General features: G+C 37.8%; 1 protein-coding gene across 3 annotated transcripts in view; it reads left to right on the top strand.

Moving 5' to 3' along the window:
* LOC147410738 (nudix hydrolase 3-like) overlaps positions 1-15,872 on the top strand; it is an 84,841-nt gene that overhangs the window by 55,651 nt on the left and 13,318 nt on the right. For all 3 annotated transcript variants that reach the window (XM_086439592.1, XM_086439600.1, XM_086439584.1), the window contains one exon: positions 8,136-8,219. In XM_086439592.1, coding sequence (XP_086295718.1) covers positions 8,136-8,219 — 84 coding nt within the window. The remainder of the gene's footprint in view (positions 1-8,135; positions 8,220-15,872) is intronic.

Below are 15,872 nucleotides of genomic sequence, written 5' to 3'. Positions count from 1 at the left end.
ATCTTCCAAAGCCTCTGATACAGACCAAAGAACTCGAATAGAATCAGTGGTAGCAAGGTAGGCTTGATAAGGAGTGAGTCCATGATAGGAAACAAACTGGATAATAGGATGATCAGTAATATACCCCCACTTACCTTTGCGAAGTGCAATAGGTAAGTAAGAATTAGAAATAAATGGAGTAGGAAGTATAGAAGGGGTTAAACCTAAGTCCAGGGAGGAAGTTGGCAAAGTTGGAAAGGCAAGGGTGACTAGAGTAGACCTTCATGGGTGGCAAAGATGAAGATGGAGAGAAAAACAAAGAGGGTAGCATTGTAGGGGATGAATCCTGCAAAGATGAAGAGACTTGCAAAGAAGATGTAATACAAAAAAAAGGTACATTTTCAAAAAAAGTGATATCCAAAGAATGAATTACACAATGGGAAAGGGGATCATAGCAGCGATATCCCTTTGATGTAGAAGAATAACCCAAGAAAATATAACAAATGATTTTATCATCTAATTTCGTGCAATGAGGAGTCCTATCTTGAACAAAACAGGTACGCCCAAAGATTCTAGGTGTAATGGGAAGAGAGTGCTATCAGGTCGAAGAACATGAAGAGGTACCTGTCCTCTTAAAGTGTGACTCGGAATGAGGTTAAGGAGAAAAGCCACAATGAGGACTGTCATATTCCAATATAACTTTAGAACATGCATCCCTCGAAGAAAACAACGTACAATATTCATAAGATGGCGATTCTTGCATTCCCCACCCTGTTCTGTTCAGGGGTATATGGACAAGTCAACTGGTGAAACATACCATGCTCATGAAGGTGAGATTGAATCTCATCAGAAATATATTCCCCACCATTGTCAGATCTAAGAGATTTAACAGTGATGTTGTATTGGGTCAGGAAATTAACAAAAATATGGAGCACCTTAGAACGAGAATGCATCAAATAAATCCAAGTATAACGAGAGTAGTCATCAATAAATGTAACATAATAATATCTATGACCATTAAAAGCAGTAACGGGGGAGGGCGCCCACACACCAGAATGAACTAAATCAAATATTATATTAAATCGATGCATGCGAGGAATATAAGAACTACGTGTGTTTAGAAAGCTCACACATAGAGCATTGAAACTTGTGTACACTACAAGAAGTTTTTGAAGCAGGTAATAAAGAACATAAGTGCTGAAAATTAACATGTCCTAAGCGATCTTATTATAAATCTAAAGTCTGAGAAAAAAACGTATGGCTCCCAAAAAGAGGAAGTATAGAAGTCGGAACAACAATAGGTTGAGGTCCAAACAGGTACAACCCATCCCTCTCATACCCTTTGCTAAAAATCTTCTTCAAAGTCAGGTCTTGAAAAATATAGTGAGTAGGAAAAAAAGTTACGGAGCAATTTAAAGATTTAATAATACTACTCACAGACAAAATGTTAAGAGATAGGTGAAGAACATGAAACACATAATCAATGGAAACACTAGAGGATAAAGAGATGATACCCTTGTTATGGATAGGTGTAAGGGATCCATCAGCAAGGTGAACCTCCCTATGAATAGTAGGTACAATGGAATAAGTAAAATGACTAGATTCACCGGTCATGTGATCAAACGCATCAGAATCAATTACTCAAGTCATTGGAGCAGAGCTAGATTGAGAGATATGAAATGCAGTGGATGTACCTGGAGGTGTGGTAACTGAGGGCATAATAGAAGATAAGTGAGGATGAGCCTAGATCTGATCTCGTACAATAGTGGCAATCTGGGTTTAGAGTAGTTGCAGATCAATAATGCCAAGAAAAGCAGAGGAATCAGTAGGAGGCACTAGTGATGATTCCACAGTAACAGCACGAGGAGCAAAATGCCTCAAAGATGGAGTGGTAGAAGATCTCAACAAATGAGGATAGAGTTGAAAATAACGGGCCTTTTCATGGCTAATCTTTCCACAATGGCTGCAAGTAAGACCACTTCCTTTACCACGACCACAGCCTCCTAGGCCACGACTCCCAGATCCCTGGGAATGAGAGTCCGAATAACCCGAATTTGTTGCTAGAGCCATCTGATTTGTAGCCAATGTAAAGAGAATACTAGGGGTTTGAGAGGAAACTACACAACGGTGTCAATCACACTATCAATAGTCACAAATGTCTCAAGCAGAGAGGGCAAAGGGCTGGTGTTAAGAATCTGCGTCTGAAGTGCCTCAAACTCAGGACGTAAACCCATGAGAAACTAATATATCTGATGTCGAGAAATCCTCTTAACCACATACCCAGCTGCCTCTGCAGACAACTCAGTCACAAACTCATAATGAAAGAGTTCTTCCCACTGAGATCGAAGAAAATCAAAGTAATTATCTACATTCCGAGTCCCTTGGGTAGCCTGAGCTATGTGTCTATAAAGTTCATAAATCCTTGAGTCATTCCTGGTATGCGCACAAGTCTGAGTGAGTTGACCACAAAGATGAGACAGACTCATGATACATAAACATAGTATAAATGTGCTGCTCCATGGAATTAAATAAGCACCTAAGAATAATGCAGTTGTCGATTTCCCATTGTTCAATTTTGGGATCAGTGAGGGATGGTTTAGTAATGGTGCCTAAAAGCTATTCGGTTTTCCTTCTACCCAAATAAAGATGCACAGACCGAGACCATGATTGAAAATTCTGACCATCTAATAAGGCAGTGGTGATACGTTGGGCTGAGAAAGAAGAATTCTTAGGCTTTGGATTCTTAGGATATGTCGGTTAGAATTCTTAGGCTTTGGATTTGTTGTCATTGCTCGCTAGGAAAGAAGAAACGGGAGATCTACCTGTAGTATTAACCCAAGGTGGAAGAAGTTATAGGTAGAAAGGGAGAAGCAACATTGTCGCAGGTCTCTTAACAGCCCAAACAACAATCCTATTCTGTCGCAAATCTCCAATGGGTCCAACAAATTTGTCGCAACACATAGACAACAGTCCTACTTCTGTCGGCAACCCACACAACAGTTAGAAACAGCCCAAACAGCAGGTCAGCAGTCCTACTGTTGTCGTATTCCTTCACAGGGTCTTATAGAGCAATCGCAAACCTTCTCAAGCAGTTCTACTGCTGTTGTGATTCTTCTCAAGGTACAACAGACCTGTCGAACTCTTCACAAGGTCCAACAGACTTGTCGCAAGTCTTCAAAAATAGTCTTACTGCTGTTGTAACACTTTAAACAGCCTACTAGTGCAATCACAAGACTTCAAACAGCCTACCACTGCTGTTACGAGTCACCAAGCAGCCTCCTACTGCTGTTGCAACTCTTCACATAGTCTGCTACTATTGTTGCAGGTATCCCCAGCCCACAAAAACTAATCACAAGCAGCAGGTACAAACCCTAATGTAGGTAAAAATCAACTCAATCGACCTATGAAAGATAGAAACCCTATCGTAGGGTAGAAGCATAGCGCAAAAGATATTTTCGCAGCATGTGAAAAATTTGATAAAATCCCTATTGCACATGCGATCAAGGGAAGATGAGAAAAGAAGAAAAAAAAACCCCGAAGGGGAGACCTTCTAACAAAGTTCCTGCTAGGTTATTAGGTCTCAAAAATCTAGGGTTATTGATGGAGGGAGGAAGAAGATGAAAAAAAGAAAGAGGAGACTTCATGATCCCACAAACCATGGAAGGGAACCCAAAGGGGGTCGACCAATCCTCTTGGCTCTTATACCAAGTAGAATTGAGAAGAATAATTGTCAAGTCTCTTTCTGAGAGCTTGGCAGGTAGTTATATTAATAAAAGAGTGAATAGACAAAAATGTCCTTACACATAAGAAATAGAAAAATAAAAGCTATTACTAAAAACAACTAGGACTAAAATAACTAGATTATTTCCAATAGATAACACATATACTGAGCACTAAGGTAAGTAGTGGAAACAGACTTACGAACTCTTTTTTGGAAAACAATAAGCAAATCTAGGTTAGAAGAATCGATAGAGGAAACATTAATATGAGATAAATCAGGAGACATGGCTAAAAGATTAAGATTACCAGTTGATGCTATCGGCGAAAAGGATGGAGGCTATAGTAGGATATAGGGGGGAAAATAAGATTGTCAATAAATATACGTGAGATGTTAATGTTGCTACAAAGAAGAGTCAGGAAAATTACTAGAATAGGTAAAGGAGTGGGAGATAAGGAAACCAATGCCGAATTGTCAAAAGAAAAATAGGGAAGTTGTTTAAAAAATGTAACGTCCATCAAAGTGAAGAAACTTTTGGAATAAGGATTAAAGCATGTATATCCCTTGTACACCCTATAAAGGCCAACAAAAAATACAACGGATAGCAATATCCAATTTTCATCGACTAAGTTGATCTTGAACAATGCAGGTACAACCAAAAACTCGAGGTTCAATGGAAAAAAAATAGATCCTGAGGACAGAGAGAGTGAAAAGGAGTATGACCCTTTAAGATCCTAGGAGTGTGTTTAATTAAGAAGTAGGCAGTAAGTAATGCCATTAACCAATATAATTTCTGTATGTTCATACCTTGTAATAAAGAACGGGTCACACCAAGAAGATGCCTATTCTTATGCTTGGCAATACCATTTTCTTGTGGGGTGTATGGACATTAAAATTGATGTACCATACCATGTTGTTCAAGGTACTGAAAAAATGAGTGGGAAACGTATCCACCACCATTATCAGAACAAAGAGATTTAATAAGAACATACTAGGTATGCACATAGCATGAAATTCTTGAAATTTTGAAAGAACATCATTTTTAGACTCCACGAGATAAATCTATTTAGTTTGAGTACAATCATTGTTAAAAGATACAAAGTATCAAAATCCATAAATAAAGTAGCCAAAGAAGGACCCCATACGTCAGAATGAATTAATTCAAAAAGAAAATGACATCGATGCATGCAAAATAGATAAACATGCCTAGAATGCTTAGAAAGTTCACATATGACATTGAAATTTAATAGATTTGCAAAATTGTCTAATGGATGGAATCATTCAATATAATGTTTGAAAGCACACATGCCCAAGGTTGGCATGCCACAAAAACAAGGTTTGATGAGTAGCTAAGATAGGAAATGAAAATGTAGAGCCAAACATAGTAGTAGATCCAACAAAAACAATAGTAGCCATGACTTTAGTATCACCATGAAGCACTGATGGAGCATCCAAGTAGTACAGCCCCCCTTGCTCAACCCCTCTACCACCAATTATCCTCATATTGACCTCCTGAAAAATGCAATGAGAGTGGTAGAAGATAACTACACAATTTAATTTGTTTGCTATGTTACCTACTAACAAAAGATGGGAGGAAGGATACATATAACGCGTGAAAAAGAAAGAGATGAAGATACTTGAATGGTTCCTACCCCCCTAATAGGAGTAAAGAAACCATCAGCTAAGTTGTGAAATGACAAGAAATCATAGAGAACCCGTGAGACTCACCCGTCATATGGTCAATGACACTTGAATCAATGACCCATCAAAGGGAAGATGATGAAGTAGAGGCAACAAATGCAGAGCTAGTTGTTATACATCTCTTTGGGCCCACAACACATTTTCAAAAAATCAGGACATGAGCAAGTATCAAGTATGGAGAATCCAAGGAATAACATAATATATTGCATGCCTAAAGACCAAGGGGATTTTATATATTGCGAATTCTAATTCACTATATGTAAAAGTCATCCTTCTTTGCTTCCCTTCTTTTGCTTTCATTATTTGTAAAGGCCACCCCTATACCTTTATAAATAGGGGAGGATCTACTTCAAAAAAGAGGAGAGAGCTTCCAAAGGAGAGGAACTCTGTCGAATTTGTAACTTGAAGATTCTAAAGGAAAATTGGGAATTTTTCAAAGATTTGCGTTGTGTCTACTTTTCTTTTCTATCGAATTTCGAGGTAAGATTAGAAATCCTAATATTAATTACTGAATTCAGTTCAAAATACAGAATTATGAAAGATCAGCTAAAAATTTGGAGCCTAATTTTATTATTTTGTACCAAATGTAAATGATCGAATCCAAATTGGATCCAACCAATTTATTACTTGTGAGATCAGATCCTCGATCTCTTCTCCTTGTAGCGGGGACAGGATAAAGAACTCAAGTCCAATGTCTCCCTCCATGGTTGTCCCGATAGTAAAATGTTGCCTTGAATGTCTTGAATTGAAAGTTGGATAGAAAATCCTTCAAGCCAAAAGAAGGGGGAACATAAATGGTATACAAACAATTATGGAAGTTCAATCACGTTCATGTCTCAAGTCTTATGTTCCATCGCCTTTGATTCTTTCAAAAAATTCATTCATTGAGTGGAAAATAGATGGGATAAAACATTGGTTGAGTTAGAAATTAGGGTTTACGGATTCTAAGGTAGTAGAGGAGGAAAAAGAGAAAATGAAAAGAGAGCATGAGAGAATCGATTGAGAGAGAGAATTGTTGGGTACAAATTTATATAGTTCGGGAGGAGAATAGCTAGTACATGTAGGGGAAGGAAATGACCAGACTATATATCATAACCTGGCCATGGTCTCTATTGAGAGCTTGCCCACAACTCCTAAATGTATAATGACGCAACTGTGATGACTCCATAGTGGGGGACTCAGTGTAGGGTGGGAAAAAAAAGATCGACTAAAGGCGGAAGCTCAACTCAACCTATTTTTTTTCATTGCTTTCCCCAGCTTCTGCCCCGTTCTTATCATAAATACCACTATGTAAGAAAGGACATGTAATTCCACTTAGTTACTCAAGTGTGACATCTACTTAAGTAAGCAAATGTAGTGGGGTGTAGGGGGGGAAACGAAAGATTGATTGAAGGCAGAAGCTCAACTCATCCTATTTTTTTCATTGCCTCCCCTTTCCTTCTCCCCCATTCTTGTCATAAATGCCATTATGTAAGAATGGACATGTAATCCCACTTAATTATGTTAGCATGGCACCCACTTGAGTGAGCAAATGTAAATTCCTAGCATACCCTTATTTAACGACATAATGATGGGGTAATTGATGAAGATCTACTTATAGGGTATAGATTGTTGAGCTTTCTCCCCCTTTTTATCATAAATGCTGTTACATAAGAAAAGGGCATGTAATTCTCCTTAATTACATAAGTATGTCACCCACTTAAGTGAAAAAATGTAAATTCTGAAACTACCCTTATTAACGAACATGATGATGGGGATATTATGTAGATCTCGCCCATAGAATCAGAAGTAGATGGTTAAAGTGTAGATGTGCTATGTGACCGATGCATGACCATCAAATTAATTTTTTTTTTATTAGATGGTAGTAAGACTAGCTATACTATATGTTGGGCGATCAAGAAGCATCTGAGAAAATGTAGGAGTGGCTCCAATAGGCCATAAACTAATACAATGTTGATTGAGATGGCTGGGCATGTTACACAAATGTCTATTACAGCCCAAGTTAGAATGAACATACAAATCAAAGGTGCTAATAGGACGAAAGGAAGACCCAAAAGAGTGTGGATTGAGATAGTGAAAGTGGATATGAAAACACTCTCCATTATAGATGACATGATTTTGGGTACATTTGAATGGAGGAACAAGATTCATTTAGCTGACCCTAAATCTTTGGTATAAGGTTTTGAAGATGTTGATGACAAATGACTAAATATTCTAACTAAACCAAGCATGACATTTTGACACTCCCCCCCCATGTTGGAGTATACACATCATCCATGCTCAACTTGAATCAAATTGTCTGGGGTATTGTCATTTTGGGCCTTGGTGAAGAGATACGCAAATTGTTTCTATGATGACAATTAACTTCTCTGATTGCTAGAGTTTTTTTTTTTTTTTCCTAATGAAATGATAGTTAACTTCTCTGTGCAATGTTTTCTCGTGATCGATTGAGTTACTAGCAATGTACATGGCTACCCAATTGTCACAATCATAATCGCAAAAGTTGCATTTAATATGTGCTTTTTTAAACATCATTTTTAATGGGTTATGTGAAATTTACTAGGCATGAAATTTTCCTATTACTAAGAAATTTTTAGTTGGATATTTGAATTTCGGGATGACATTAACACTTGTCAATAGTTGAAAATTTTGTTGAAATATCAACATGACAGAGAAGCCATTATCTATAGCAAACACTGTTTTAACTGACATGCTTTCCTTTGTTGGTATGAAAAAGGAACTTCAAGAACTCCACTCGGCTTTGGAGGAAGCAAAAGCAGATATCGTTGGCCTTTGGGCACTTAAATTTCTCATCAACCAGGTCAGAGACTTTGATTGAGTTATGTTTTAACCTTTCAAAAAAAAAAAAAATCTAGTTATGCTTTTAATTCATATTGTTTGATCTTGATAACAATGGACCATATGTAGGACGGGTAGATTTTTTTTAATGACCAATCGTAGGTTAATATAGAGGGAAATTTTCCAAAAATGACAATGCATCAAGGTTATATATGTATGCATCAAAACATATCATACCTTATATGGAATTAAGTACTAGAATTGAATTCTGTTTTTTGGGGCAAGTCACAAAAATGTTACTTATCAATTCTGGATTAAGTTTGGCAATGTGAAAAGAATTTCGATTTTTGTACAAACCCGAAATATGGGTCACAAATGGTTGAGATCCTATAATTTTACCTTGATCTCCATGCTGATATGGCACAGCTGTAGTGCCCCTAAATTCTAATCCCCATGACTCCATGCTAGAATCCAAGGCACTAAAACCACACTTTCAAAGCTGGTAATAAAGTAAATAAGCAATACGATGAAACAATATAATATCACAGCAGTACACCTTTAGTTATTTCACCTATTATTTTGACGTGTCTATCAATGCTTCTTCGAACATTGTCCTATCCTCATCTATGGGAAATACTTGACCCATCTTCAGGTTGGGCCTTAGGATTTTCTGATCTCAAGGTGATATTTTTTTTATTCTAAGGAAAAAATAGTTTTTTTGCCCCCACAACTCTTCCTCCTTTTGGGATACTAATGAAATTACCGGCTTCGACCGTGTCTAGTCCTAGAGGGGGTGAATAGGAAAATTTTATATTATTTTCAATTTAAACTAAGGAAACAGTGAGTTTGACTAAATGCTTTCCTAAATTGATTCACCGGGTCCCAAGATCACTCTATGTCTTGATGTCAATTGTTGAATTTAATACTAAGATTCATCATATCTAATTCATGTCATTCATGGTATTGCCATGCATAGCATAATATTCATTCATGGCATTCATTCATTTAAGTGTAAGTTCATAGAGGTACTTGCACAAATGACTCATATGCGCCTACAGAAGGGAAAAAATAGTCTAAAAAAGGTACCTATAAGAAAAACGATGACTGCTAGACCCAGGACCAAAAAAGAACATAATTGACTATCCTAGACTGCATTCGAGGCACCAAAATGATCTGGGCTGTCGTCTGAAGGTGGATCCCCTCCTGGAATACAAGCACAGACGAGGCTCTTGAGATACCGCTGGATCTTCTTGAGCTAAGAGTCCACACGGTACTGGTGCTAGAGAAACTCGAGTTGACATTGCGCAATGGTTGTCAACCAAGACTCATGTTAGTCTCCGGGTTAGCAAGCAAAAAAGGGTCATCAACTGGATCGGCCAATCGTGGGTCGAAATGAGCGGGGATATCCTCTGCGTGCTGTGCAGGAGTTGGTATGTTCTCTGGCTGCAGGGCAGGTGGGGGCTCAGGAACGACTCCAGGAGGCAATTTAATGCCCATATTCTTAATGTTAGAGGCCCCAAAAGCCTTAACGGGGATTAGTTTTTTTTTTTTTTTTTTTTTTTTTTTTGGGGGGGGGGGCGCCAAGGAGCCAAGCCACACTCTAGTGCCAATCTCGAAACTAAATGACCAAATCCGAGACTGTCAGAGGTGCCCTTCGATTGTGCAACCGAACTAAGATATTCCAATATGAGCGTCGTGAGGCATAGAGGATGCTCCGTGGTGACACATTACATAATATCGCACTTGAACAATGTGAGTTTCATGGCGTTGCGAGCCCATGGATACAAATTAGAGATGAAAATCTGGTGCAATATTCGAAGATGCGTAGGCATGTCTGTGGCATGGAGAACACATCCTTTAATCCATGTAGGCTTCTCGATATCAATAGTAAGCTTTTGCAAGCACGACAACGAGCGCCTAAGTCACCGATAGGGTTAGGAATACGTTCACGTGTACACGCAATTCCAAGCAGATTCGCAATGAATTCAGGCCGGATCAACGTGACTTGGGGGACATGCTCCTTGAAGGTGGTGACTTCAATACATGGAGGATTTAGTTAGAAATGTGAAATACTTGCATAAAACCACCGGACTCGTTCCGGGAACACACATCACCACTTATGTCGAGGACCTCTCAACCGATGAAGAATGGCCTCGATGCCAAAGGGATGAATCGCCAAACATTCGATTTTTTGTTCAAAAATGATCGGACGGTGTTTGAAAGTAGTCAAACGCAACGGATATGTGTAGACACCCCATTTTTGCATCCGCCTGATTAATCAAGTCGTCAACCCGATCGCAAAAGTTCCCAATGATGGATGTTTATTCCAGTGCTTTATTTTGTCACCAGATGTGTTTTCAGAAATCCGGATGAGGTATCTCGAACTGACAAAACCTTAGAAACCACGCTACGCTAGGAAAATACGATCCCAGAAACGTAGAAATCATCATATTGCAGACCAAAAAGAAGCTTCACGATAAAAATTACTAAAAAAGACTAAATTACCAAAATACCCCTAACATCAAAACAACCTTAGAGCTTACATTACGCTTAGGAAAACCCGTTCAAACACATAAAACGACAAATCGAAACCAAATAAATCATTTCGCCAATTTTCACAAAATTTGACAAAATTACGAAAATACCCCTCATAAAATTCACAACCATTTCACACAAAAAATTTCATAAATGACAAAAACCAACATTCCCATTGAATTCCTTACGAAAAACTGATTCCAAAACATCCTGGAACATGGAAAAACGACTTAAAACGTAAAAAATCCTCTCCGAGGGCAAAATGGTAATTTCACAATTTTAATAATTAAAAATTTCGAAATTAATAAATAAATCATTAAATAATGTAAAGTGAAACATTAATAAAATTACTTTTAAAATGTGAACAAAAAAATCGATCAATGAGGCTTTCAGGCAAAATTGTTGAGGGTTCGCAAGATATTTCTTTAAGGACCCCTCCATTTGGGGGTCCAAAGAATTAAAGATATAATAGAGAGGGGTTCTCTAAAAATTTAAAGTCAATCAAGCAAGACTAAAGTCAGGATATTAAAGTCAATCAAATAAGACTAAAGTCAAAATTAAAGTCAATTAAATAAGACTAAAGTCAAGTATTAAAGTCAATCTCATAAGACTAAAGTCAAAACCCTAAATCAAAACCCTAATCTAAATTAGTCAAGTCAATCTCATAAGACTAAAGTCAAAACCCTAAATCAAAATCCTAATCTAAACTAATCAAGTCAATCTCATAAGACTAAAGTCAAAACCCTAAGTCAAAGCCCTAAAGACATCTCATGAGACCAAAGTCAAAACCCTAATTAAAACTCTAAAAGAAACTCTAATCAAACCCTAATGCTTCTAAAAACTTTATAAATAGGAGCCTCCACACCCTATTTTCGTATTAGAGAGAAAACCCTAGGAAAAGTAGGTGAAGAAGCCTCCACAACCTCTCCAAAACCCTAATTTTGGAGCCTCAACTCCTTACCTAACACCCCTGCTTCGATTTTAGCCTAAAAAACACCCAAAAACCTCTCAAAAACATCCCAAAAATCCACAACAAATTCGAAGCACCCAGATCCAAGAAGGAGATACCTTACCTCGGAGATCAGAAATCAGATCCGGAGATAGAACGAAGTAAGGAATACGGTACAAGGAGCCGTTTTCACCAGATCTGAGGGAATAACACTTTTGCAGATCGAAGGTAAGCTTTTTTTCATTATTTTTTTAATCTAGGTTTGTCATTAGCGATGTAGATTTATTTGGGATAAGTAGAGACCGGTAATGGCCGGGCGGGGTTGGTGCCTAACACCTTCCAACCCCGTAACATGATCCCCGGATTCAGATTTTCTGTAGTAGATTAGTTCATTATCCGTTTTAGAGTCAGTTTGGTTCCTAGACCATAATAACTAGGTGGCGACCCCAAACCTCAAGGGTCAAAAGCGGATCCGCGCACCCCGCAGATCGAGGGCGCTTTCAATATGCCAATTCATCATCATCCAAGTCTTTATCCGGAGGAGGACTTGTGCGAGACCCCCATGGAGTAGGTCACCCAAAATGAGGGCAAGAACCGATTAGAGGAGAATGATCAACATGATGCGACAAGCGACGACCGAAATAAGAGATGAAGAAGAGAGATCTCAAAACAATGGAGTTTTAAGAAGAACCCTAGGTTTAGAGAGCAAGAGAAGAGAGAAAAATGAAGGTAGGAAAAATCAATCAAAAAACAAACTTAAAATATGGTTCTCTCAGTCACTTTTCGGTGGCGTCGACGCATTTTTTCGGTGGCACCAAATCCCACCGAACCCAATTTTTCGGTAGCACCGAAATTTCAAGAGCCAAAATTTTCAAATGAAAAATTGACTCAGAAAGAGGCTAAAAACCTTGGATTTACCAATAAAAACAAACTCAAGAGACTAGAATGTGTATATTTTAGAACAAATATAGGTCTACGAACCCAAATTTACCAATAAGGACTTGTTCGGACAAAAAGGATACAATTTCGGAGGAATAGGTCAAACTGCTCAAAAAAGGACGTGAAAATGGTTGTACGAGCAATTTCCACAGGAAATGAGGTCACCACCTCGGATATAACTATAAAGAACAAAAGAAGGTCCAAACAAGAAAGATATACTAAGTTGGACCAAAACTGGGAGTCTTCGTACTTCTTGAGTGCTCTCGAGCACTCAACTGGTATCTCGATTAATGGGTGCTCAGAAGGAGCAAACTCCAATGGATTTGCGAAAATGAGCAAACCGCATCGAATCCAATGGCTTAGTGAGAATATCAGCAAGTTGACTCTCAATTGGCACATATTTCAGCATAATGATGTGCTCCTCAATGAGCTCACGAATGAAATGGTGCTGGATATCAATGTGCTTAGTTTGAGAGTGCTAGACTGGGTTCTTAGAGATGTCGATGGCACTAGTATTGTTACAGAATAGGCTTATCGTATCTTGAGAGATCCCATAGTTCAAAAGCATTTGCTTTATTCATTTAAGTGTAAGTTCATAGAGGCACTTGCAAAAACACAAGACACGCAATTTTATAGTGGTTCGGAAACTAGCCTACATCCATTCCCAAAATTCTTCTCTTCGAACTTGGTGATCACTGTCAAAAAATGTTCGTGGTTCACCTTTAACCGTTTACACAGAATATTTGTACTTAGGCTAAATTCTAAAACCTTAAGACCGAGAGAATCGCATTTTCTCGAAATGGTGAATTTTGTCTCTTGGAAATTCATGAACCTCTACTCTTGTTAAGAGTCATAGATTCTAATAAGAGCTTGGTTTTTAGGGTTGAACCAAGTAACCTCTTACAGTGATTTTGAAATGAAAAACAAAATAACAAAGACTCACTCAAATGCTAGACATATGCCGATCACATTTTTGAGGTCTTCGAATCCTTGAGTATATGAGAGCTTTTTCGTTGGTCCGATGTTCCAATCATGTCATCAAGTTCTTCAGCTTTTCGTGTTTCACTCCTTTAACTTCTGCTCCTTGTTCTAATAGATGAGCCAATGTGATCCAAGGGTTGAGGTAATGTGAAGAAGGATCTAGGTGAGAGGCATAGAGGAGGTTGAAGATGGTCTCAACTAAATCTAGGTTCTCAAGGGTGTTGAGGATGCTCCAAAGTTTATAGGGGAGCTGGGAGCTCAAATCCTCAAGAATGATCAAGCCCAAGTGAAGCCAATGCTTCTCAATATAAAGAAACAAAGTTGGCAACAACTCTATGATCGGTGGCACTGAAAATCAGTTCGGTGGTACCGAAAATTGCAATGATTATATTTTTAACCGTTGCGTACTTTCAGTGTAACCGAATAGACACCCATTCTGTTAATCGAAAAGAGCTGATTTTTGGTGGCAAGGGGAGATTTTCGGTGGCACCGAAATTACTATTCTTAGAACTATAAAATACCATTTTTCAGACATTTTATGTTTTCTGAAATTCCGATGATCAATCAAGTTGGAAAACTACACATTTTTACTAATAATAATTGACCTAAAGATCATCTTGGTGAAGGGGCATGGTTTCGGTGGTCTTATTACCTTTTTTGGTCTTGAGCACACATGAAACGTTTCGTTGAAGTGTTTGACCTTGCGTGTTGTTGTCGATGTCTTCACATGCTTTCCAATAGGAGCAAAATTGACATACACCAAAATCTCAGGATTGACAAAAACACAGTATTAACAACCAATGCCATGCCCTTGGGTCTTTAGATTTCTTCTCGCACATCACTCATTAGGCATTAATATTCTGCCAATTCTTTCAAGGTATCGTATTTGGTAAAAGTAATTGTGCTTGCCCTTTTTCGATCTTTAAGGCACCTTTTGGTCTTTTCTCGGGATCATTATTGTGCCTACTCAGTTTTGCATAAGATGTAAATGTCAGAGATGTTACATTTTGCTTATTAATTATTCCTAGCCTTTATAAATTGGGTGAGTTTGGACTTGATACTTCTTACTTTCCATCTTCATCCTCAAGTGTTGGAATGATTTTCCTATGTGGAGCTGTAAAAGCTTTCCTATTCTCCTATCCCAGAATTAAGTAAAAACACTTTGCTTGACCTTCTTTCTTTTTTTTATTTTTCCATGACTTCATTGATGGTTGAAGATTCTTTTCGTTAGAACCTTTTAGATCCAAATATAGCATACTTTTATGTCAAAAATAAAAAATAAAAAATAAAAAATAGCGTACTTAATATATCTTCCTCTGTTGGATAGAGTGTCATGATCGAGTGGAGACTCAGGTAAGACTTATTTCTACATGGATTAGCTTCAATTGAAACTTCCATTTTCCTCTGTATTTAAGGATCTCCTCATTTTTTTGAGCATTTCCCGAGGAATGAACTACAACTTTGACCTTGTTGCATATGGCATCATACATTTGAAAGAGGAAGACACATGATCCTTTCTTCATCATGAATGATATTGATATTTAATGAATGTGTGTGTGTGTGTGTGCACGTGCTAAGCAAGCAAATGAAATTAAATAAATAATAATAAATGATTTCAGATCATTTAGGGGCTTACACCTATAATACCAAGTGGACTCCAAAAAGAAGACAACAAAAGTAGCAAAAAGAAAAGAAAAGAAAAAAATGTGGGGAAAGATTCCATCCCCATTGCTTAGTGGTTATTGAAAATCCAAATCCTTGAGTATGACCAATATTGAGCCCATGGTGAAGCCTGTATTGTGACAGTTTGAATCCCCAATAGAGGTCACCAATGATTGACTAAGTGGATATCCTCTTTTGGGACAATGTCCCAGTAATACTCGATCTTCACTTCTATGCTTCTATCTGAGAAGTTCTTCATTGGCAAGGGGCATTTGGTTGGTAAGTTATGACAGGGAAACTTTGGAGACTAGGTAATTTTTTTTGCAGATAGTGGGATGGTTAGTTGATGAGACTAGATATGGAGTAACACAAACATACAATTTCAGAGAGGTCTTTTGGAGCCCCAAAGGATTTAGAATAAATAGGACCAAGACGGAGTATATAGTGTGTAACTTAAGTGATAATGCATAGAGAAAGGAATGGGAAGTTTAACCTGATAGCTATTAAACATCCCAAAATGATTGAGAGAACTCAATATTCATTTAATTACTAAGCCCTAATTAGGCTTTAAAGGTGATTACATATTCTCATAAGTGGAAAAGACTAAAA

This window comes from Akebia trifoliata, chromosome 1, assembly GCF_017979445.1.
Source record: "Akebia trifoliata isolate Shusen 1 chromosome 1, ASM1797944v1, whole genome shotgun sequence".
Taxonomy (NCBI): Eukaryota; Viridiplantae; Streptophyta; class Magnoliopsida; order Ranunculales; family Lardizabalaceae; genus Akebia; species Akebia trifoliata.
The sequence above is the reverse complement of the archived record's forward strand: the minus strand, read 5'-3'. Positions and strand labels throughout refer to the sequence as shown.